Raw genomic sequence first — 25,883 nt, 5'->3', positions numbered from 1 at the left:
GGGCTGAAATGGTTGTGCCAGAATTCCTGGAACTCTTTAAAGAGAGAGCAACAGCTCCTTTCTTCGTCTTTCAGGTAATAAAAGCTGTATGCCAAGGCATAACATCAAGTGTATTTTTTTTATTTTATTTTTTTATTTATTTTTTGCTGTTTGGTTATTTCTTAAACTGACAAAGGGATAAGCAAATGCTGCTGTCATTCAAAGCTGTTGATTCTTCCCAGATCATTATGAGTTGTAAGCTTTTTATTTATGCAATTGGCCGGCTGGTATGGACTTGTTCAGATGTCCTCAGCAAAGGAAGTGGAAATATTTATATTTATATAAATATTTCATTGTGGCTCCTTGCTTCCAAAAAGTTGCTGAACTGCGTGATCCCTAAAATCCTTTAATTCTGCTTTTCACAGGTATTCTGTGTGGGCCTGTGGTGCCTGGATGAATACTGGTATTATAGCGTCTTCACTCTTTCCATGCTGGTAGCTTTTGAAGCATCCCTTGTCCAGCAGCAAATGAGGAACATGTCTGAGATCCGAAAAATGGGTAACAAACCCTACATGATCCAGGTAAGCAAGGGCAAAAGATGATGAGATTCAAGTAAAACTTGAAGACTCCAGTGCTGCCTCTTCTCTCCCCCCTCCTCCCTCCCCCCCCAATCTGCAGAGATTCTAATGAACTGTTAGCTTCCAGAATACTGGAGGTCCCGTCGCTCAGGGTGATGTGAATAGCAGTTAGTTGCTGTACTTGTTAAGTGCAGCTTGCTAAGGAAGAGGAGCTGTCAGAAAAAGCAGAGTGATTGATATGTGGGATTTTCAATAAGACAGGAAGGGTTGCCGGAACCTTAGAAGTTAAGATAGAAAGGTGCTTAATTATCAAGATCTTTTTCATTTGTCATCCAAATCTGTACATTTTTCTCCCCTTCCAGTATTCCCTGACTTCTAAGACATCTCCATTTTTCTTGGCTTTGTAAATTTATTGGTTTCTTCCGAGAAAGCAATGATTAAATTTTGGATAAATCTAGGAACAGGCTAAATTTACAAAGAAAGTGTCTATTCATTCCATCCGTTTTTTTATTCTTACATTATATTATTTGTATGAACAAGTTCTTTTGGTTAAAGGCACCATGAAAGTTACATAGGTGGGTGTTGCTTCTCCAGAGCTACTTCAGCCCAAGGATCCAAAATATTATTTTGCTGCCTCTTTATTTTTCAGGTTTACAGAAACAGGAAGTGGCGGCCAATTTCCAGTGATGAAATAATTCCAGGGGACATCGTTTCAGTCGGTAATGGAGGTCCCTTACTTGTTGCAAATAAAGAATTACCTACCTTTTTCTATTTCAAAGGATTTTTGGCTGTTGTCTGTATTCAGATACCCCTATATATCAGTAAAACTGCCAGGTATTGAATGAGGATTAGGGCAGAAAGAAGTCTCTAGATCTGTGAGGCTACATTTTCTGACATAAGCTGAATTTAGGTTAATATTGTTATTAAAGGGAAGAACTTGCTTGCAAAAATGTTACTTTTACATCAAAAACTGTACTGAAGGTTTTTTTTTTTAAACCTGGCCATTCTTTGTGTAATTTTCCTTGTGAACTTGCAGAAGGCAGCATAGAAGAGGCAGAAAGCAGTTGGGCCTGATTGGAGAGACTCCAAAGGCATATAACATACTAGCAAAACAGGACCGATAAACCAGCAACCTTTTCTTGCTGTTCTGTGGGAAAATCATCCTTCATTTGTGCTGCCTAGACAGGCTGAGCTCTGCTAAGATGAGGAAAGAAGAACAGCTTGCAAGTCCTTCACAATTCTTAGAGTAATCTAGATCCTGACTAAGTCCACATTTCCTCACAACTCCTTTCTGAGCATTCAACTTTTTATTCCAGGCCGCTCTCCCCATGAGAACCTTGTACCCTGTGACATGTTGCTGCTGCGAGGAAGGTGTATTGTAGACGAAGCTATGTTGACTGGAGAGTCAGTCCCTCAAATGAAGGTTTGTGTCAGGGTTCCAAGTAATAGACCCGTAGAAAGCAAAACTCCAAGGCGGGTAGGTTCCTCAAAGAATAACTTTATTGGACATATCATATTGGCACATATCTGGTGAAAACCGACTCTGAAGGCTCCCGCGGTTTTCACCTAATTAAAAGTAAAAAAGTAAACTGCTAAATGTAATTACATTTAATTAGCTAAATGTAATTGAAATAATTGAGAATGCTGGATGATAGGATAAATAGGATGGTTGTAATACACGATAGTAATAAATAGAACATACATTAGCATTTCGTTGCTCGTTTCTCATTGCAAATGAAATTAAAATGAAAAACGGACTAAAACAGTTACTTCTCATCTTATACATTTAAATATTCATACAGGATGGCAAACATTGAGGAAAAATGCACAAAATACACAAAACTGATACATTAATAAAAATGCTATTGTATTAAATATTATTTAATATTAAATATCAGAAGACCCTCCCACTACCTGTATTAAAAACGCTTCGTCTCCTCATCTTGGATCTCTCCATCTCTTGCAATTTTATAATGTTCTATATTTTTAAATTTTACATCTGAAATTATTAGGTTTTAATGTTTTATTGTATTGATGAAATCATATACCACTTAGTTCCCCTCTGTAAGAGAGGTGGGCATTTAAAAAGTTTGTTATATATAAATATAATAAATCAAAGTAGAAAAGTTCAGTCTCTCTTTGTATTGCTGCTTCCCCATGGAACTTAAAAATTATGCTTTGCTCTAGATCAGGGCTGTCAAACTCTTGGCCCACAGCCCGGATGCGTCACACACTGGCCATGCCCACACCCAGTTTAGCAAAGTGGGGGAGGGAAAGTCTTGATATGTCACGTGACGCTGCTGTGATGATTCGAGTTTGACACCTCTGCTCTAGATCATTATCTGATTCTGGGGCCAACTCTCATTTGAATAAGGATAATTCTTGTATTCTAGAAAATACATAATTTGTGTAAGCAAAAATATAGATAAAGAGAATTCAGCAAAGATTGGCTGATTACACCTCTGCGTATCTCAGCAAATTTTGTGTTATTCACTTATTGTTAACGCTCAAGTTCTGTTTTGTCCTACAGGAGCCAGTTGAGGATTTGGATCCTGATCATGTCCTGGATATGCAAGCGGATTCCAGGTTGCATGTCATTTTTGGGGGAACAAAAGTTGTGCAGCATATCCCACCACAAAAAGCCAGTACCGGCCTGAAACGTATGTAGTGACTAAACCAGTGTGAACAAAATTGGGAGCAGGGTCAAGGGAAGAGATAAAAGAAAAATCAATAAATTATAATTTTCCTTAGAAAAACATTTTTTTCTAGAATATTGTACTCATATAGTGCTTCTCAGATCACTTTTGTCAGATTCTGAGAAAGAATAGTGCAACATATTGACTGAATTTACTGATAAATATAGCTGGTCCAAGCAGGCACTTTTCTTCAACTTATAACTTGCCTTTTTCATTTGATATATGATGACTTTTTTAAAAAAAAATTGCATAAGTGTTGTCGTGTCACATTTGCTGGGGGTGGGGAGGGGTTCACCCAAATGCCCCATTTAAGCTTTATAGAGCTGTTTTATAGAAATATACACTATTTTCCTTTCTCCCTTCTGCAGCTGTTGATAATGGGTGTGTGGCCTATGTTCTGAGGACAGGCTTTAATACTTCTCAGGTAAGAACCTCTGTGCTTTTATGTGAAAGCAGTCATGCATCTTCATCCTGGGGTTCGTTCCTCTAGCTCAAGAATCAGAACTTGTAATTACAACTTACAAATCTAAGACATACTGTATTTTTCGGAGTATAAAACCTATCATTTCCCCCCTAAAAGAGGGTGGAAATGTTGGTGTGTCTTATACATCGAATACAGCCATTTTTGGCCTCCCGAAGCCCTGCCCTGCTCATCCCATTTTTGTGAAAAATGGGCCTGTTTTTGTGAAAAACGGTGTGCAGAGGGTTTAGGAGGCCTGCAGGGTGTTCCTGGGGGCCGGGGAGGGCAAAACCCTTTTTTTTCTTACTTACCTCTTCGAAATCTTGGTGCGTCTTATAGTCCAAAAAATACGGTACATCTCCACTACCCAAAGTCCTTTAAAAATAGAACTCGAAGCAAAGATGAAATTGTGACGATGTGATTGCTGTTTATTTTAAAGAAAGCCAATCGTCTTGATTAAATATGGAACAGTTTTCAAGTCTTCCATCTGCCTTCTACTATTTTGTATTATTTATGTTTAATTTGATGCTTTTTAAATTCCTAAACCTTAATAAAATGTTTCTTAAAACATTAGGGTTTTAAGGGAGTGGTTTGATTTGCTGACAGGGTTTTGATAGCCAAAGTACATTGGCTTTTTTTTTTTTGGCATAATACTGCAAGGAAGGAAATTCCACAATTCCATGAGTTGCAGTTCAACAACTCTCTCTCTCTCTCAGGGGAAGCTCTTACGTACAATCCTCTTCGGGGTGAAACGGGTAACAGCCAACAACTTGGAAACTTTCATCTTCATTCTTTTCCTCCTTGTCTTTGCCATTGCTGCCGCAGCCTACGTATGGATTGAAGGTAAATTTGGGCCTCTCTAATAAGAGAATATAGCATTAGTAGGAATGGCAAGTGTGCTGACAAGCTACAAAAAGGGATACTCAATTAGAACGGCTGCATTATTAAAGTGATAGATGTCTTATTGATTTGGTTGCTTTATTGAAGATATTGGTTGTTCTTTGCTGGATTCCACAGCATTCTAGCACATTCCTGTACCCAGAAGGAATTTTAAAAAGACAATATTCTTGATGCATTTCTAGATTGATTATCAAGGGAAATTTTTCAGTTGTTTATTCTTCAAAAGATTCAGTATCATGGAGATACTATCCATAGATAGTCTGGTCTATAGATTAAAACTTTGAGGTCAGAAGACACTTGAATTCCCCTGGTGTATTTATAGCTTCATTGTGCCCTAGTATGTGTTCTGGGACTTAACAATCATCTTAGTCAATTGTGCAGCCATGATATGTAAATGTGTATCTCTGTTCCTCTTTCCAAGGCACTAAAGACCCCAGCAGGAACCGTTACAAGCTCTTTCTGGAATGTACTTTAATACTAACCTCGGTTGTTCCCCCTGAACTTCCCATTGAGCTTTCCTTAGCCGTCAACACCTCACTCATTGCTCTTGCCAAATTATGTAAGTTCCAAGACTCATGGGAGAATGAGATTGCAAACTTTTGAAAGTGTTAAAGTTTAAAGACAATGATATTTGTGTTTCTGGAAAACACCCGTCTTTTATGCTACAAATTATTTTGCTTATTGACTTGATTGACTGGGACATTGTGGTTTGTGATACTGCGGCCTTAAATGTAAAAATGTGTCTTGTAAAACTTATTAGCAAACTGTAAAGAGCTTTCAAGTATTTCCTTCACCTGATCAACAAAGCAACTGAAATCTTCCCTTGTAATCTCACATGAATTTAAGATGACATGAGGAGTTTTCACTTTGCACGCCTACTTCTTGCCCTAATGCAACCTCTCGAAAATATTGACCTGACACTCCCAGAATTCTCACAAAGCATGGACAACAGTTCTAGAAATAGTAATTTAATACTCAACAGTGGTAAAAGTTTGTGAAAACATTTTGAACTATTTGTAGTCCTGCAGAATTGTAACTTACAATGTGCCAAGTCCTATTAATAGACAAAGAGATTCTGGTTAAATAAAGAATACGGACAGAAAACTGTGCCACATTTTTACGGAACATACTGAGCCAATGTTAATTAGCAAAAAATATATGAGTTTGGGGGATAAATTGTGATTCCTAGTCAATGACTCTGAATGGCCTTCCCCTATTAAAAAAATATCCCACGGTGTTGGTTGCTGGTACTGGAATATGCTCTTTGCTGCATACTTTTCTGGATGTCACACACCTCAATTAAACGAGATCTCCAAGATCTGTCTTGTTAATGCGTATGACACTGCAAGGGCTACAGAGCCATTGCCAAAGATGTTGGCCACTATGAATCCACATTCAGGCAGATAGCGTGCTAATGGACAATATGCCAAGCCAGGACATCCAAGGGAAGGTGGCCAACTGAAGACAGCTCCTCAGATAAGTAGAACTAACAATTTGCAACCTTCTACAAGGGAGCCAGAGTAGATCATCTCCCTTTGATCTCTGGCATAAAGAGAATCAACCTGAGGTTGCACAAGCAGTTTCTCCTTATGGTCCTTACAAAAGAACCTGTTTAAGGTGCTAAAGAAATTTGTAATAAGGATTAACAAACCTTGGAATGATTATAGACTTTTACTCTTTCCAAGAGTAATTAATCAATAAAAACCATCCCAAGAGACAGACAAACTACTCTGAGGGTCCCAAAGAATCTCAAGATAGCAGCTAAGGATCTACAGATCACTTCTGTACTGCTGATGCCACTATTCAGGAATCCACCATAAGTAAAACTCTGAACAAAAATGCAAGGATGTTAGGGAGGAAATCTCTGCTGCCCATAAAACACTGTTCCATTATTCTCATGTTTGAGAATAATTGTTGGAAAGTATTCTGTGGATAGATGAGTGAAGTTTTTTGGCATCACTGAGAACTGTTACGCTTAGAGAAAATAAAAAACTGCACTCCAGCAAAATTCATTAGTAAATTCTACAAGAGAATGACCAAATTTCTGCGGATGAGCTGATGAATGTAGGTTATGCAGCATAATATACTAGGTACGTTTACAACAAAAAGGCTGAAAAAGAAGAAATGTAATGTTTTGGAGTGGCCAAATCAAAGGCCTTGCCCTCACCCAACTGGAAAGTTATAGCGTGATCTGTCATGCAAGACAGTGCAAAAAGATCATTGAGCTGAAGTAGATTTGTAAAGTGGAATGAGCCAGAATACTGCTAAGCTAATATGCCAGATTTATACCAACACATAGAGGAAAAGATTGGCTGAAAGCTGCTAAATGAGGTGTTACCTAAAGTTTCAGGTTTTTCAACAAATACAATATTGACTCAGTATCTTCAGTAAAAAGACATGGCACAGTCTATTGTTTTGTAATTAGTTTAAGTGAAAATTCTGTCAAAGCCTTAAATGAAACTCAGAACACATTGTAGGTTGCAAGTTCTAGGATTTTGGATACTTCTAAAGGATTAACAAACTTTCAACACTGAAGTTGGGGAGGGTCACCATAACGATTCTCAATGGATGTTCTTGGCCTGTTTCTGCTTAAATTGTTTTATTATCTCTGGGATTTCTAGGTCATTGGATTGAGAGAGAAATACGCTTCCTTGTTAATATGGCAAGAGAGCCATCACTTTCTTCTCCGCTCAATTCCATCTTTCATTTTTGGGGAATCGAAATCGTACTAGCCATAATTTTCCAGTTGTCTTCTGTGGTGGTCTGGGTTCATTCAGATATATAGGACGGCAGTGGTGGGTTGCTCCTGGTTTGCACCGGTTCACAAGAACCGGTAGTAAAAATTTGTAGTAGTTTGGAGAACCGGTAATTACATTGGTTGGCCACGCCCCCGAACCGGTCCCTGGCCCGGTCACCGCTCACTTTTCCCGCCCACCTCATCAGAGGCTTTTTTTTTTTACTTTTAAAAGCATTTTTTCTGCAACCTCTTTGGCTGAAGAGGTTGTAGAAAAAAAAAAGCCTTTAAAAGCCTCTGGTGATCCCAGCTCAGTTGCCTGATCATCAGAGGCTCCTGAAAGCATTTTTTTCTGCAACCTCTTAGGGTTGTAGAAAAAATGCCTTTAAAAGTTTTAAAAAAAAAAAAAGTTGGCCACGCCCACCCAGCACATTACCCCCCCCCCATCAAGCCGCGTCCACAAGATAAGCCACACCCACAGAACTGGTAGTAAAAAATTTGAGAATCCACCCCTGTAGGACGGAGATATTTTTAGATTGGTAAATACAATGGGAGTGATGGGAGTAGATAAAGGATATTTATAAAAAGTAAAGAAAAGAAAAATCAGACTTTTTTTATTGCGTGCTCATCCATATCTGTCTTTTGTCTTTTGCAGATGTTTATTGCACAGAGCCATTCCGCATCCCCTTTGCGGGCAAGGTCCAGATTTGCTGCTTTGACAAAACTGGCACACTCACCAGTGACAACCTTGTGGTGAGAGGTGTGGCTGGGCTTAGGTAAATCCAGGCGGAGGGAAGCAAAGTTGTTTGGAATTTTTTCGGGCCCATTGACTTACCCACGCTTTCCTTTTCGTAGTTTCCTGATCCTAAAGAGATATCCACAGGAATAAATTGTATTTAAATTGAGAGCCAATTGACTGAGCCTCTGGTTTTTGATCTTATTGTAGAGAGGGGAAAGAAGTGACACCTGTGTCAGACATTCCAGTTGAGACTCATCGGGTCATTGCCACATGTCATTCCTTGATGCAGCTGGACGATGGGACACTGGTGGGTGACCCACTGGAGAAAGCCATGCTAACTGCTGTGGAATGGACTCTGACAAAAGGTAGGCTGGATTAGCTCCTGAGCACCCTAAAGCAGCTTTTCCTGCTCTCTGTTTTATAAGACCACAGGCATTTTACAGAAACATGCAGTAGATTTTCTGAGTTGCAAGAATGTAAATGCCCATCTCTGTTCTACGATAACAGACTTTATTTGGGCCATGTACAGAGAATATGTCTTGAACCCGCAGAATAACTTTTTTTTTAAGGGTTATCTGCACTTTTGTTGTTGGAATTTGTTAATTTTAATCCTACATTATCAGCCCAAAGTCAGTTTGTAAATTCACTGGCCATATAAATAGTAACTGGGAAACTCACAATTACTAGCTAAATGGTTACTGATGGGTCCTGTTAAAAGCAACCCCAAAAGCAGATTTTCAAGATTTAAGAGATGCCCACAAAAGTACAGTTGATGTACTGAGAATATCAGTGTCACTTTGCCTGTTCAAACATCTGTTATTGTAATAGCTTTTTGAGCTCAACATTAAATATTTCCTACTTTTCCTTTACAAGTTTTTAATGAATAAAAATATTTAAAACATCTCCTTAACTTTTATGTCACAAGATCCTTTCCCCTAGAATGTATTATTGCTGAGATAATCAGATATAGAATTTTGATCCTAATCGATTTAGACATATTTCACAGTTTATTATCAAAAAGAAAAAGAAAAAAACCCTTTCTCTATCCTCTTTCCTTATGCAAAAAAAAGTTTTTTGCCATGTAAGTGAACCAACACATGGAACTACATGGTTTTCCCAATATAAGCGTGTCCATTGCAAAACATTACATCTTTCACAACCAGTTCACCTTGGGGAATATTCAAATCACCAGTTTCACACCATTCTCTATTATAATGAAGTTAGCAATATCACTCTAGCAAAACCTACTGATTTAAATATCCTGCTGATCATGCCCTTTTGCTGCAGGTGTCCTTGAATGCCTCCAAATTTGCCTATTGTTTTGATTTGGTTTTGTGTCTTTAAGTCAGTTTTTGAAGCCTAGTGACTGCCTGGAGTAGTGCCTACAGTTTTCTTGGCCAGGTTTTTCGGAATTGGTTTGCCCTTGTCTCCTGCTTAGGACTGAGAGAGTGTGGCTAGCTCAAGGTCGCTCAAGCTGGCTTTGCATCCAAGGCAGGAATAGAATTCATGATCTTGTGGTTTATAAACTGATGCCTTAACCCAGAGGTCTTCAAACTCAGCAACTTTAAGACTTGTGGACTTTATCTTGGCTGTTCACCGCCCTGAGTCCTTCGGGAGTAGGGCGGTATAGAAATTTGATTAAATAAAATAAATAAATAAAATAAACTGCCAGAATTCTGGCTGGAGAATTCTGGGAGTTGAAGTCCACAAGTCTTAAAGCTGCCAAGTTTGAAGACCTCTGCCTTAACCACCACACCAAACTGCAAATATTCTATGGATCACTGCCTGAATTCTTACCACTCTTGATTCTGGAGACTCTGCATATACACTGAATATATTTTATGGGTCTGGGATGCCCAGTCTCTGGGAGCACCTCTGCTCCTGTAACATGATAGGGTCCCATGGTTGAAGAAGGGGAGAAGGTGTGCTCCTGACATTTGGATAAACAGTACAAACAAGGGCTCCTTTTGTCTCCAAACCCACGACACCCCCAGAATCCAAAGGGAAGATTACCGCTTGCAATGTTGAACCCTTTCAGGATTTCCCGATCTCTTTGTTTCCAGATGAGAAAGTTTTCCCCCGAAGTATTAAAACTCAGGGACTGAAAATTCACCAGCGCTTTCATTTTGCCAGTGCCCTGAAAAGAATGTCGGTCTTGGCTTCCTATGAGAAAGTCGGTTCCACTGATCTGTGTTACATTGCAACTGTGAAAGGGGCCCCGGAGATGCTGCATAAAATGGTGAGCTCTTGTCTGCAAATTCCTTCCCTCTGTGCATGTGGTGTTATTGTTTTTAAAGGCAAATGGTTTCAAAATATTTTACATGAAACAGTATATACGTTTTAATAAACATTTTTTTTCAAGTTGTGAATAGGACAGGACAGAACAGAATAGCTGGAAAAGGGACCTTGGAGGTCTTCTAGTTCATCTCCCTGCTCAAGCAGGAGACCCCATATCAGACAAGTGGCTGTCCAGTCTCTTCCAGAAAGCCTCCAGTGACAAAGCACCCACAATTTCTGACGGCAAACTGTTCCATTGTTTAATTGTTAACCAGTGGAACAGTTAATGGGATTAATTAAGTACACGCCCATGAAATTGATGCCTTGAATGTATGCAAATCTGAATTGCTTTGGCATGGGAGATTCTTAATGGCTTTTGGATAGCTCAAGCGTCAGCATCCTGCGGCTCTGGAGCCGCATGTGGCTCTTTCATCCCTCTGCTGCGGCTCCCTGTTGCTGGTCGGCTCCACAATTGATAGGGCTTTCGGTTAGGACAGGTAGAGGAAAAAGGACGCCGTGCTAGGAGGAGACTCTATGGTGTGGGGATCGGACTTCCAGTCGGCAGAGGAAAAAGGACGCCACACTAGGAGGAATCTCTATAGTGGGAGAACTGGACTTCTAGTCGGCTCCAGAATTGAATGGGGGCTTCTGGTTAGGACCTTTGTGGCTCTTTGAGTGTTAAAGATTGCCGAGCCCTGGGACAGCTGCACAAAGAAGCTTGCGTTTGTTGCGTGTGCCTAATTGTTGATGGTATTTTAGTTGGTCAAACCAGAGAGGGTTGGGAAAGACAACTCCCAACTACATCATTGCCACATACAAGTGGAGAAATCTGTGTAATTACCGCAGAAAATCATAGCGTGTACATTTCACCCCCACCCATGTTTCCATTTGAATGGTCATCAGTTTTAATTGTGAGAACATTTTCCCAAGTCTTGGAAAATAATTTTCAGAATCCTGTGATGTCATATTAGATGGGAACAAGAGTGAGAACAAAGTCTTGGCTTTCCTTACTAGATTGGAATGTGATGCAAGTAAGTGAAAAGTTGCACTCAATGATCAGCTGTGCTGCAATACTCTGGAAAGGAGAACAAGGTGGAGGCTATGTTCTGTTGCTGGTTACTCCAGTGTCTGATCTGCTATACTGACTCTTAACTTGATTTATTCATATGCTTTATACTCTGCCTTTCTACCTCAGTTAAATGCAGCTTTCTTGCTACTGAGGGACGAATCCTTCATAAAGTTGATGAAGCCTTTTCATAAAGCCAACTAAACTAGTATCTGTTGCAAGTGTGTTTTTTTTAAAAAAGACATAATGATAATATTGTATTCTGTCATATTTTTTAAAATGTGTAGTTGCTCTTCAGGACCGGACTCTTTTTCAGAACAGGGAAGATTAGTTGACAAATGGTGAGCCAAGTGTCACAAGGCTTACTTTTCAGGGTTAGCTGAAAGGATCCTGTATGTAGAGTGGTGTTCTACTAAACGTACTTCAGGATCCACAGGCTGAATCGGGTAGTCCTCGACTTATGACAGGTCTTGCATTTACGACCCTCACACTATCCCCGTGGTCATGTGATCAAAATTCCAGCCCTTGGCAACCAATATGTATTTATGATGGTTGCAGTGTCCCAGGATCATGTGATCACTATTTGCAACCTTTTCAGTCAGCTTCCGACAAGCAAAGTCAATCAGGGAAGCCAGATTCACTTAACAGCAAAAAAAAAAAAAAAAAGTAAAATCAGGTGCAACTCAATTGCTTTCCCATAGCAGCAGAAATTCTAGTCCCAACTGTGGTTGTAAGTCGAGGACAATGTCTCAACTTCTCCATTTGATCAGTTAACTCCTATTTTGTATGGTAAAGTAGAGCAGATACCTCCAACACTCTTGGTGCCCTACAGCTATATTAGGACTATTGCTCCAGTAACCTCAACCATAATCATTGGCTCCGAATTTGGCAGCCATAATGCCAACATACCTGGACTGATGCCCGTTTGGAGCAATATAACATTGGCTGAATCTTCTCTTTGGTATGTGTGTCCAGTCAGGAGGACCCTGAACTTCTCTGTTTGCATGCTGGAAGTCTCTTTTGTATCCCATAGTGACATGTGTGCCCTTCCTATCTCCACACTCTTCTATGTGAACCAGGGGTGAAATCTACTTACCTTCCCTACCGGTTTGGAAGTGCACACACCGCACGTCATGTGCGCGCTTGGACCCTCTGCGCATGTGCAAACCCTTCTACGCATGCACAGAGGGTAAAAAACAGGTTACTTCCTGGTTAAAACCAGGAAGTAACGACCAGACAGGTGGGCGGAGCCTCGCGCTGATGCCGCTATCGGTTCTCCAAACTACCCACCGCCACCGCTACAGGTTCTCAGAACCATCCGCCGCCATCGCTACCAGTTCACTTGAACCGGTAGCATTTCACCCCTGATGTGAACGCAACTGTGAGTTGGCGTAGAGGTTTTTCTTTCAGCGGTATTTATTGTAACGGTTGCTGTCTTTTTGTGCAGTTCTCTCAGTGCCCAAGTACCTATGACGCTATTCACACAGAGATATCACGTGAGGGAGCCAGAGTTTTGGCCCTTGGCTACAAAGAATTGGGGCACCTCACTCATCAGCAGGTAAGTTTCAAATCTTCCCCCACAGCTTGTATGTCCCATAAGATACATTGCTGCTTTGGGATATACAATGAATGAATGAATGAATGAATGAATGAATGAATGAATGAATGATTTAATATAATTTATATGCCGCCCTATCTCCATAGGACTCAGGGCGGCTCACAAGTAAAAACAAAACCAATAAAATACATAAATATACATACATAAAATACATAAATGTATAAATATATAGTTTAAACATATATTAAAATCCATTAAAATAATCAGTATCATTAAAATAATACTGTGTCTAACTCAATAATCCTGCTAGATTTATAGGTAATGGCTTACAATGCTATTTTTTAAAATGGGGTGTTCCGTCCGTTTATGTCATACTTTGGCGGGGGGGGGGGGGGACGACAATGTGACCAACCAACTTAATTGAATTATTTCATTTTCTTCTTGGTAGCAAACTATCCTCTGCATGTTCTGAAGGTCTCTTTGAAGACTGACAGAAGAGTAAAGCCTGTCAGTGCCTCCTTTCTTAATGTGAAGCCTCCCTCTCCTCTAATTGGGGGAAAGAACTACAGAATTCTGAATAAGCAGAGGGAAGGCTGCTTCTCATTCATGTGGCAAATTTATGATGAAGTCTGCTTTTGAGGGGCAGGGGTGCTAGTGGCTTAGGCACTATCGTGATCAGTGGTGTATTCAGCTGGTTCAGACCGGTTCACATGAACTGGTTGTTAAATTACCCCTATCAAAGTGGGGAAGAGGGCAGTTGTGTTGGAATGGGTTGTTCTAAGAAGGGGGACTACTGGCAGAGGTTGTATTCATGCATTGTATTATGGCGTGGTTTGCCTTGTTGAATAAAAAAAGCACATTGGTTATTGCATGGGATGCAATAGGCCCAAATCAATAACCAATTTGAAATCAAGGCCCACTTAGGTATATTATTAACTCAGGACAAACATGGAATGAAAGTAGAATTATAAAATCTGGTGATCACCTTTAAAGCGCTCCATGGCTTAGGGCCAGGGTACTTACGGGATCGCCTTCTGCCACCAATAGCCTCCCACCGGCCGGTTCGCTCCCACAGAGAGGGCCTCCTCAGGGTGCCGTCGGCCAGACAATGCCGGCTGACGACCCCCAGGAGGAGAGCCTTCTCTGTGGTGGCACCTACCCTATGGAACAATCTACCCCCAGAGATACGAGTGATCTCCGACCTCCGGATTTTTCGTCGGGCCCTAAAAACTTATTTTTTTCAGCTAGCCGGTCTGTCCTGATTTTAGGGTTAGTTTTAAAATTTTTAATATTTATTTTAATTGACAAGTTTTAAATTATGGGCCAAATTTATAAATTATTTTAACTTTATTTTTTAACTGTGATGTTTGTATAGATGTTTTTTATCTGGCTGTTCACCGCCCTGAGTCCGAAAGGAGAAGGGCGGTATAGAAATTCGAATAAATGAAATGAATGAAATGAAATGAAGTCGTAAAGATGTTGGAGCAGGGACGGAAAAAAAATATTTACGTGTAATCTGGATTCATTTCTTAAATACACTTAATTATGTGACTTTTAGAAAGGCATGCAATAATTTCCAAGTTATCATTTATTTGGGGGGGGTTGAGGTTGGGGGAGTGCTATATTAATGTAAAAATGTCTTAGCTATAATCAGCTTTTGTGTTTCCTATCCAAAGGCACGAGAAATAAAGCGGGCTGCCCTGGAATGTGACTTGAGGTTCACAGGCTTCATTGTAGTTTCCTGCCCTCTTAAAGTCGACTCGAAGCCAGTTATCCGTGATATCCTGAACGCTTCCCACCATGTGAGTTGTGGCTGAGAAACTGTGGAAGGAATGGAGAAGAGGGGCCTAGGCCCGTGATGGCGAACCTATGGCACGTGTGCCACAGGTGAAACACAAAGCCATATCTGTGGGCACGCGAGGGTTGCTCTAGCTCAGCTGCAGTGCGCATGTGCGTGCCAGCCAGCTGATTTTCGGGCCTTCTGGAAGTCGGGAAACGGGCAGTTTCCGGCCTCCAGAGGGTCTCTGGGGGGGATGGGGAAGGCAGTTTTCGCCCTCCCCGGGCCCCAAGAAAGCCTCTGGAGCTTTGGGAGGGTGAAAAATGGGCCTACCGGACCCACCGCAATCGGGGGGAGCGTGGGAGGGTCAAGTGCGCATGCGTGGGATGCATTGAATTATGGGTGTGGACACGTGCACACACAACTCCCCGCACTCCTCTCACTTTTGGCACATGACAGCAAAAAGTTTAGCCATCACTGGCCTAGGCAAAAGTTTGAGCCAGTTTGCATAATTTCACTAGTCTTCCTAATTCTTCATCCCCTCTTCACGTTTGTTGGATCTGCACTGCTCTTTTGTCACCTCCTCTAATCCAAAGGGATGAAACATATTATAGTATCTTTTTGTCTACACGTTCTTAGATAAATTGGCTAGGGCAGCAGAATAACTGTTAAAGAACAGTCTATGGAGATTCTCAGTCTTCCAGGTCATGGTTGTCCCAAAGGTGCTTTTTTTCAAGAGGCAACTGGACTTTCTGGTTTTTCTTTGAAGACGTTTCGCTTCTCATCCAAGAAGCTTAAAAAGGCCATCTATGTCAAAATTGAACAGCCTTCTCTCAACAGAGGGGGAGGGATATGACATCCTCTATCTCCAGTCTGCAACACAGTCCTTTCAACAGTTCCAAGAAGGCTCCACACTCATTTGCACCATTCGGGTGACCCTGATGACGCCGATAATCCTCCAGGTGACCTTAAAGACCCGCTAAAAGAATGCAAATGTCCAGCTGTCTGCAAGGAGTATAAATCCTTCCGCTCCCCACCATCCAGTCAGAACTGGAGAAGCTTCATGGATGAGAAGTGAAATGTCTTCAAAGAAAAATCAGAAAGTCCAGTTGCCGCTTGAAAAAAAACACCTTTGGGTCTTAAAGAACAGTTAAGCAAACAAAAATATCCTGCAGGAGCAGAGGAAACAACAAGCAAACCACCCAGTCAGCTATCCAGTTTTCCTTAGGGAGCTTAGCAACCCTTGGAGAGCTCCCAGGCTTGGTTGGAGTAGCCCTGACAGGCTGTTTTGTTCTCAGCATCTGTTGGTATATTGCTACTATGGAAGGTGAACAGTTCTTTTGGATAGTGTATATTTCTCCTGTTTGGAATAGAGGACATAGACAAGCATAATATTTCCTTTTTTTTGCAGCATGGGCATTCCCTCTTTACCCCATTACACACGATGGGATGTCCTTAATTGAGAGACTGAGGATCAAAACCGTCTTTCCAAGGAGGGGGAGAGGGAACATTCTGATCAGCATTTTTAATTAGCACATGCCAGTATGCTGCTTGCGTATGCACGTTTATGACAGACTGCTTTTTCAAGCAGTGGTTCTGAAGCAGACTGCCGTTTCCTCAGAGCAGCTTCCCCGCATGTTGCCTGTAGACAGGTGGCACAAACCTGCCCTTTAACCCCACTCTACAGGTAGTGATGATCACAGGTGACAGCCCACTGACGGCTTGCCACGTGGCCCAGGAGCTGCACTTCACTCAAAAGGAGCAGACGCTCATTTTGCAGCCACCTAGTAAAGGTAAATAAATAAACAACCTCTGGGAGGAGGAAGGGAGGGAGAGAGAGAAGACAGAGGCTGCCGCCACATTGCACAGAGCATGTGATCACTTGGTGCAGCTCTATAGGACAATATAAGCCATCATCTAGCCCAGGGGCGTCAAAACTGGTGGCCCCGCGGGCCAGATGTGTCATGCGCAGGCCACGCCCACCCCAGCTTTGCGAAGGGAAAAAACGTGATACGTAACGTGATGGCAATGTGACAGCGTGAGTTTGACACCCGTGGCCTTGCCCTTTTTCCTGGGAGTCGGTAAAATCACACAGTGCTATTTTGCTAGTTGCTACTGCCTGTTGTTTTCAGTGGCTTTCCACTGGGTTATTAGTTTTCAAGCTGCGGTGTCCAGGAGAATTATTCCCCTGGTAGCCCACACTACTACATTTCCTGGATGAATGCTACCAAACAGACAAACACCTCACTGTGCTTAATTCCGTTCTCTGCTCTAGGCTCCGGTTGGAAATGGCAGTCCATCAACGGCACTACGGTCCTCCCGATTGTCCCAGACTCACTGTGGGAAATGACCAGCAGCCACAACCTATGCATCACAGGGGAGGGTCTCGCTCACCTGCAAGCTACAGACTCGCAGCTGCTGCTTAAACTCATTCCACACATCCAAGTCTTTGCACGTGTTGCACCCAAGCAGAAGGTAGGTGGTCTTCGTCTTTAATGCCCAGCCCAACTCTCTCTTCAGCCGATAGATGCAAAGATTGTGGTGGTTTTATTTTTATTTTTATTTTTATTTTTAACGATGGTTTGCTAAACCTTGCCTGAGAATAGACACATCTTTTCCAGAAATAGCAGTAAAGTGTTAACCATTCTCTGCAGCAGCTGGGGAGAAACTGGCCTTCCAGCTGGTGGTGGTGATTGCAATTCCCAATCTGTTTCAGCAGCCACAGGTAGTCCTCGACTTACAACCACAACTGGGCCCCAAATTTCTGTGGTTAAGTGAGACATTCGTTAAGTGAATTTTGCCCCATTTTATGCCAATTTTTCTGAATTTTGATCACGTGACCATGGGGATGCTGCGAAGATCGGAACTGTGAAAACCGGTCATAAATCTCTTTTTTCAGGGCCGTTGTAATTTTGAACGATCGCTAAACGAACTGTTGTAAATCAAGGACCACTTGTATAGTTAAAACTAGCAGTGATGGGAGTTGTCTTTGAGCAAGACCCAAGAAGCCCACTCATTCCTGTAAATCCACAGTGTACTCCCTGGATTATTGCAAGATTTTAAAAAGAAAGAACGGAAAGGATGTTGGATAGAGAAATTCCAGAAACGCCATGAATTTCATGGGACTGATTTTAAAGTAGCCACTGCTTGTGGCAGACCTTCCTTTCCAATGGAGTGTTGTGTCAATAAATGAGGGAGACACATGATACATAGTGCCCTGATGTATTGGGAAAGCGAGTGTTAAATACAATACAATTTTGTGCAATAATGCATGAAAATGAAAACATTTCTTACCAGAATAACTTCTATGTTCATCGTTGAAAAAATGAATGGAAGAGCTCATACCTACCAGAATAGAATAGAACAGAAATATAGAAAGAAATATAGAAATATTAGAAATAGAATAGAATTCTTTATTAGCCAAGTGTGATTGGACACACAAGGAATTTGTCTTTGGTGCATATGCTCTCAGTGTACATGTATGTATCCACCATTACACTGTTCTCTTTCAGGTAAGCAATGTTAGGTAGGAACCAAAACAAGCTGACTCAGTATGATATATTCCCATGTATTTTTTTATAAATTTGTTACCTGCCATAATAGATGCACAGATTTTGAGTTAGGCAGAGCTATGGCCTTAGTGGAAAGTGTCTTTAAGATTTCAATATGCTGACTTGGATTCCGACTCATCTGCACATCTCTGAAATGATTCAATGGGTCACTATGTGTATGTATTTATTTCCTTGCCGGTACTAACCTGGTGAAGTCTTTAGTTTATTCATGACTGTTAGATTTCATTTTTTTTTTTCATTTTAGGAAATTCCAGGTAGTCCTCGACTTGCAACTGGTCATTTAATGACTGCTTGAAGTTATAATTGACATCCCCAGAACTACCTATAATCTCCTTTTGAAGTTAGGACAGCAACACACATTCTGCAGTCATATGATTACATTTTGGGCACTTGGCAACCAAATCTCCTTTATGATAGCTAGCGGCATCCCATGTTTACATGACCGCACTTTGCAACTTTTTTGCCACTTTCCAGCAAAAAAAAGTACCCATTGGAGAGAATGGCCTTTCTTAACGACTGCTACAAAAATAAAAAAATCAGGTGCAGTCATATGGTACCTTGACTTACGACTGTAATCTCTTATGACCATAATTCTGGACTTAATTACAGTCATAAATTGAGAACTACCTGTACAGAATTGCTAACGTTGAGAACCTGTCCTCTGGGCAATTGTATGCAAATTTTCTTTGTTGATTCTTTATTTCCCATTATAGGAATTCGTGATCACAACACTGAAGGGACTTGGCTATGTGACTCTGATGTGTGGGGATGGCACTAATGACGTGGGGGCTCTGAAGCATGCTGATGTGGGTGAGTGTTAATTCATTTAAAGATTGTTATTTTGATGAAAACCGGGTCTGCTTATTGTGAGTTTTAATTGCTTAATCATTAACTGTCCATGAATTGTGATTCTTTAAAAAAAAAAAAAGATACTTGATTTTGAAGTGATTCATGCACTCATTGGAACAAGCATCTGAGAAGCATTCTATCCTCCCCGAGGAGGGGATGCCTTGTTAGAAAATGTGCTGCTGTATATTGTAGGTTATCTGCTGACCAATTATAGTCTAAATTATTTAATTGTTACTGTCTTTTAACTGATTGGACTACTTGATTAAACACTTAGTATTTCTTCCCAACTAATGGTTATTGATATTTCTGCAAGGTGAATCAATTGGTTTGATTAAAAGTCCCATCAGTGCGAAGTTAAACCAATCATCCTGTTTAAATTTATTTATTTAATGAACGAATTCATTGTATTATATTTATATATATCTATATTATGTTTATATTTAAACGACCAAATCAAAATTGTATTTATGCTTCAAAATCTCTGTTGAAAAGATCAGTTTTCATATTTCTGCATTTAATATAGTTTTTTAAATTCCATATTCTGTAAATCATAGCAGATAGAGCATGTTAAATATTATTAATATCTATGTTTCATGATCATCAGTTTCTGACCCATTAAAACCTTCATATTTTGCCCTGTTTTCATCGGCCCTGAAAACAGCTCACGGGAGCACACTTGTGTCATCAGGGATATGATTCATTCTTTCAGGTGTGGCTCTACTAGCCAATGCCCCGGAGCGAATCCCCGAGCGCAGAAAAAAGCCTCGTGATGGAGTAGCTGATGGGAGACCTGCTACCTCCTCTGCTCTTGTTGGGAGCAACATGAGGCCCACCTCCCGAGCTGCCAAACACAGGCTCATGTCTCTTAGAGAGGAGCAACTTGCTGTACAACGAGTAGGTTGTTAGACCTGTTTTCTTTGTTTGTTTGTTTGTTTGTTTGTTTGTTTGTTTGTTTGTTTGTTTGTTAGATTTATATGCCGGCCTTCTCCGGAGACTCCGGGCCGCTTACAATGCTTTTTAAGCAATAGCCTTCATACTTTTGTATATACCTGCTTAGTAGGGCTTTTTGGCCCCCCCAAGCGGTGTTCTATTTTATACAAAGTCAGCTTATTGCCCCCACAAACCGGGTCCTCATTTTACCTAACTCGGAAGGATGGAAGACTGAGTCAACCTTGAGCCTGGTGAGAATTGAACTCGCAGTAATTCCAGGCAGCTGGCAGGTAAATACTACTTTAACAGTATTTTAGTCCACTGCACCACCAGGCTCCTTTTACTTCTCTTGTCTCTTGCTGCTGGCCTCACTTATGCTTCTGGCATATCTTTTCCTTTGTGAACTGTTGGGGGGGGAGGGGAAAGACAGAACTCCATCTACAAATCCTTATTCAGTGCAGGTATAAACAGTACTCAAATACATTGGAATTGTAAGGATTCCAGCTCAGCACAGCTGGAATTTCTTAAATTCCCAGTGCTTTTGGATTAAACAGGGCTTATGCTCTTATCTTTCCTTTTCCTGGAGAACAGCTTTTCCAAATTGGGATTTATTCTAGAGATAGAGGTAGTTCTCGACTTATGACTGTTCTTTTTTTTTGGTTAATGATGGTCTGGAATTGAAACAGCCTCAGAAAGGTTGCTTTTTGGCCATCGCACAACATTACATCACCAGTCCCACAGTCACATGATTGCAATCTGGATGCTTGGCAACCTATTTGCATTTACGGCCAATTGCAATCGTGTGACTGCCATATGCATTCTCTGTTGGCTTCCCCAGAAAATTAATGGGGAAGCCAGCAGAGAAGTTTGGGAGTTGTCCCTGAGGGCTGACTGAAAGAGCTATCTGCCTAGGGGATCTGAATTCCTATGTTGGGATGCGGAAACAGAACTCAAATTCTGAAGATATTGCACCCTGCTGGAGAAGTCCTTTCTGCACAAAGAGGGGAGCTGAACTCTTTTGGCAGACAGCTTTTTCATCCAGCTGCCAGAGACAAGAGGAAGTCAAAATGCAAGCAGAGAATGTAAAGGCAGGGTAGTTAAGGTAAGGCACCTGGGATGCCTTGGGGACAGGGTTGGTACTGGGAGGGTAGGCGCAGGCTTTTTGTAAGTGTCTCTCTGCTCAGGGGCTGAAAATCCTGCTTGGATTCTGGCAGGGGGAAATAGCAGGTCCTGAACAGAGCCTCCTTGGGGGACCCCACGTTCCTTACTTGGGACTTGGCTTAATGAAGTAAGATACTGTAGCTTAACAACCACAATTGGCAGTGCCAGGATTGCGGTCATTGAGCAAAGCATTCATATGAGTGTCTTGTTTAATAAATATTGAATTCGACTATTAAGATTCCGATCCAAATTATGGTTGTAAGTTGAGGACTGCTTGTAGTGCAATGGATAGCTTGATTGGAAGCTTACTGTACATTGAACAAGGATGTTTCTTCCCCCTGCCCCCTTGTTTCTGGCAGGAGAGGATCAGCCAGGTGCTAAAAGATTTGGAGGAGGACCAAGTACCCATAGTGAAGTTGGGTGATGCCAGTATTGCAGCTCCATTCACCTCTAAGCTTTCCTCTATACAGTGCAGTAAGTATGGGAAGAAGGATGTCTATGCTTAGGGTGGAATGTTGTGCACTTAAAGGCTCATGCCTCATTTTTACAGCAGTTGTATATATTTCTTTTGGAAGTTTTACAGTGAAAGTAGATAATAACCAGTGTGATTTTATTTTCATGCTATAACCAGCAGAATCCTGTATGCTGAAGGGTACTTTTATCTCTCTTTTTTTTTAAAAAAAAATTTGATTTATATGCCGCCCTTCTCCGAAGACTCAGGGCGGCTTACAATGTGCTCAGCAATAGCCTTCATCCTTTTTGTATATTTATACAAAGTCAGCTTATTGCCCCCACAAACTGGGTCCTCATTTCACCTACCTTAGAAAGGATGGAAGGCTGAGTCAACCTTGAGCCTTGGCGAGATTCGAACCCTGCAGTAATTGCAGGCAGCTGGTCTTAAGCAGCTTAATAACAGGGTGCCTTAAACCCCTGTACTAACAAGGCTCTTAAGTCTGAGTTGCGCATCAGAACTTAGAAAACCTAGACTGAGCCCCCTAGAGAAAATTCAATGAACAGAGTAGAGCTGGAGGAAAAAAATGTCATCACCTTCTCTGAAATTCCAGAGGCCTTCCTAGACTGCCTAGGTCTTCCTAGGCAATGAAAAAAGCACGAAGTATTTATTTATTTATTTATTTATTTATTTATTTATTTATTTATTTATTTATTTATTTATTAAATTTATATACCGCCCTATTCCTAAGGGACTCAGGGCGGTGAACAGCGAACGATAGAAATACATATAATACAAACGTTAATAAAAACCAATTAAAATATACTAAACACTCTGGTCCTAGATAATATAAGACATCCCAGTTTAAAATAAAATAAAAAAGCAATATAAAGGGAAAGTTAGGCCAGGCCAGCCTGCTGAAACAGGAATGCTTTGAGGGCACGGCGGAAAGTGCGCAGATCCGGAATCTTCTGTATCTCTGGGGGGAGCTCGTTCCAGATGGTGGGTGCCCTCACAGAAAAGGCTCTCCCCCTGGGGGCCGCCAGTCGACATTGTTTGGCTGACGGCACCCTGAGAAGCCCCTCTCTATGGGAGCGTACTGGGCGGTGAGAGGCTATTGGTGGCAGAAGGCGGTCTCGTAAGTACCCTGGTCCTAAGCCATGGAGCGCTCTAAAGGTGGTAACTAAGACCTTGAAGCGCACCCGGAAGACCACAGGGAGCCAGTGCAGCTCACGCAGGAGGGGAGCCACATGGGAGCGCCATGCTGCTCCCATAACTACCCGCGCGGCCGCATTCTGGACCAGCTGGAGCCTCCGGGTGCTCCTCAAGGGGAGCCCCATGTAGAGAGCATTACAGTAGTCCAGGCGTGAAGTATCAATCTTAAGCAGAAATCTTCTCTCATCTTATGCAGTCTGCCATGTGATCAAGCAGGGCCGTTGTACACTGGTCACCACGCTCCAGATGTTCAAGATCTTGGCATTGAATGCACTCATCTTAGCCTACAGCCAGAGCGTCCTTTATTTGGAAGGTGTGAAGTTCAGTGACTTCCAGGCTACACTGCAAGGCTTGCTCCTGGCTGGCTGCTTTCTTTTCATCTCCCGATCCAAGGTATGACGGAAGAAAAATGCCTTATTTCAGGTTGGAGGGGAAGATAGGAAATGTGGTCCATGGAGTAGGCAATAAGCTGGCCATAAAGTTTGGTTCTGTGGCATGTAAGGATGTGCACAAAATCAAAAGAAAACGCAGGTAACTGTTCTTGCTTACCAAATCATTCATTCAGTGATCAGTCATTGAAATTGCAGCCATCGCAGTGTCCCGATCATCATGTGATCGCAATTTGGGTGTTTGGCAACCAGTGCATAATTATGATGATTGAAGCATCTGGTTGCCATTTGCAACCTTCATAGCTGGCTTCTTTCCAAGGAAAGTCAGATGGAAAGTCAGCAGGAAGTCGCAAGTTGTGTAATGTCACATTTAAAGACTGCAACTGGAACTGACAATAAGATGCCCTGGTCACATGTCATCACAATTAATATTGTGCTGCTTAGAGATAGAGTTGCCAGTTCCTGTTGTGGTTGATAAATGAAGACTATTTACATTTTTTTTCAAACCATATTTTAGGAACTGAAATTTAGTTTCAGTGGAACAAAATTCAAAATATTTCACTGTTTTTACCCTGGGGTAAAATTGGGTAGATACATATGCTGAACCAAATTACAGAAAATTTGGCCAAGGAAATGGTTTTAAAAATAGTTTGGAAACATTAAACTAACCCACCCATCCCCATAGGAAACATTGTACATATATACTTCATCCACTGAAAAATAAATATTTAGATTAGAATATGGTATCAAAAATGCCTGCTGCCCTTCTCAATAAAAGAATAGAACATTTTCTCTGAGATTTTGATTAAAAAAAAAAAGAATTTCATCCAATTTTTATGGGCACTTGAATCCCCTAGATCAGGAAATTGATATATTTTCTTTGCCTTTTGTGTGTGGGGGGGAGGTGGGTGTCTTGTCTGTCTCTGACATACCCTCATCAAAATTAAATGTGTTGCTCATTGCTTATATTTTTGTTTGCACACAGCTGTAAAATGAGACTGCTGGCATTAATTAAATTGCACCAGTAACATTAATATAAAAGCAAGGAGAAGATATAAATATCATCACTGATTCTGGTTACTGCAGTGACTTGGTTGTATAAAGTTGGGGGATAAAGCAGCACCATTGCAGCGCTTCAGTACAGTATCTTTGAAACCGACACATTTTGTTTCACACTCAACAAAACTGCAAGTTTTGCTCTGATCTTGAAATCTTTCGAAACACCTCTTTTGCTTCATGCCGAGAGCATCCAAAATATATAATCCAAGGTTGACTGTTTCAAAGTCATTTTCCACACAACTGATCTTGTCAGTCTCCCTATCTCAGCTCTCGTTAAAAAGCAAGGGAAAACCAAAACCTTCCAAAAATCTTACCAAGAAAACTACATGGATTTGTCTAGGCCAAGAGTCTCCAACCTTGGCAACTTTAAGACTTGTGGGCTTCAACTCCCAGAATTCCTCAGCCAGCAGAATTCTGGGAGTTGAAGTCCACAAGTCTTAAAGTTGCCAAGATTGGAGACCCCTGGTTTAAGCTCTCTCCAGGTGTCAAAACTGGCTTTGAAAACTGATGAGAACTACTTAGCTTATAGCACTTCCTTGTGTGCAATGTTCAAAATGGATTCGAACCAGCAAAGATAGGCTTCCTTTTGATTTCTGTCTTAATTCTTCCAGCTGGTTGACAGACCTTTTCTCCTAAGTGGGAGGAGGGGTATCATTTTTCAAAGTAACCATCCTACAGGATGCTTCCCAAGTGAATAATAGTCAGACTCTAAACTTCCTGTAGAATTCTAACCCTGACCTGTTTCTTCTTGTTTTCAGCCTCTGAAGACACTCTCCCCAGAGCGCCCACTCCCTAATATCTTCAATCTGTACACAGTTCTTACAGTGCTGCTACAATTTATGGTCCATTTTATCAGTCTGGTATATCTGTATCGAGGTGCACAAGCCCGCAGTGAGCCCAAGTGAGTGCTGCTTGGATTTAAATAATGAGGGTATAAAGTAAAGAAGTAAAAATGCTGGAGTTGTACAGAAATATAGATGTTCTTCAGATGTGTGGCCTTCAGATCCCAGAATTTTCAGTGATGTTTTCAGAATTCTGTGAGTGAGAAGTCAGGTCATCGTTAGGATACTCAAGCCTAGAAGGGCTGAGAAAAAATATTCAAGGCTCTTTCTGTTTCTTTAAGGAAAGACGACTTTGTGGATCTCTATAAGGAGTTTGAGCCCAGTCTTGTGAATAGCACTGTTTACATCATGTCCATGGCCATGCAAATGGCTACATTTGCCATTAACTATAAGGTAAGTTGTGCTTAGTTTTTATAATTTCATCATTGCCAATACCTATCTCCTGATTCATATAGTGCTAGGACCTGATGCTGCATTTCAGGTCTTGCATTGCAAGTGATATGCAAAACAGTAGCTGCTATGATGAAACCAAATTTTAACAGGACATTAGAGAAAAACTTCAAATGTCTAATTATGCCATGCGGAACAAGGAGAAATTTGACTATCAGTATAGATCATGGGTGTCAAAGTCACATCATCATGTGATGTATT

The 25,883-nt window shown here is 41.2% G+C and overlaps 1 protein-coding gene across 1 annotated transcript in view; it reads left to right on the top strand.

Moving 5' to 3' along the window:
* Positions 1-25,883, top strand: part of ATP13A1 (ATPase 13A1) — a 35,915-nt gene that overhangs the window by 7,920 nt on the left and 2,112 nt on the right. The window contains exons 4-24 of the mRNA XM_034419358.3: positions 2-74; positions 405-560; positions 1,207-1,276; positions 1,874-1,980; positions 3,088-3,217; positions 3,622-3,677; positions 4,430-4,556; positions 5,035-5,172; positions 8,003-8,123; positions 8,294-8,451; positions 10,150-10,325; positions 12,877-12,987; positions 14,664-14,789; positions 16,452-16,557; positions 17,040-17,239; positions 19,050-19,146; positions 19,895-20,079; positions 21,636-21,750; positions 23,139-23,335; positions 25,149-25,291; positions 25,514-25,625. Of these exons, the coding sequence (XP_034275249.2) occupies positions 2-74; positions 405-560; positions 1,207-1,276; positions 1,874-1,980; positions 3,088-3,217; positions 3,622-3,677; positions 4,430-4,556; positions 5,035-5,172; positions 8,003-8,123; positions 8,294-8,451; positions 10,150-10,325; positions 12,877-12,987; positions 14,664-14,789; positions 16,452-16,557; positions 17,040-17,239; positions 19,050-19,146; positions 19,895-20,079; positions 21,636-21,750; positions 23,139-23,335; positions 25,149-25,291; positions 25,514-25,625 (2,704 nt within the window). The remainder of the gene's footprint in view (position 1; positions 75-404; positions 561-1,206; positions 1,277-1,873; positions 1,981-3,087; positions 3,218-3,621; positions 3,678-4,429; positions 4,557-5,034; positions 5,173-8,002; positions 8,124-8,293; positions 8,452-10,149; positions 10,326-12,876; positions 12,988-14,663; positions 14,790-16,451; positions 16,558-17,039; positions 17,240-19,049; positions 19,147-19,894; positions 20,080-21,635; positions 21,751-23,138; positions 23,336-25,148; positions 25,292-25,513; positions 25,626-25,883) is intronic.

Source organism: Pantherophis guttatus, chromosome 2, assembly GCF_059756535.1.
Source record: "Pantherophis guttatus breed Tessera chromosome 2, ASM5975653v1, whole genome shotgun sequence".
Classification (NCBI taxonomy): domain Eukaryota; kingdom Metazoa; phylum Chordata; class Lepidosauria; order Squamata; family Colubridae; genus Pantherophis; species Pantherophis guttatus.
This window is presented reverse-complemented; position numbering and strand designations above follow the sequence as displayed.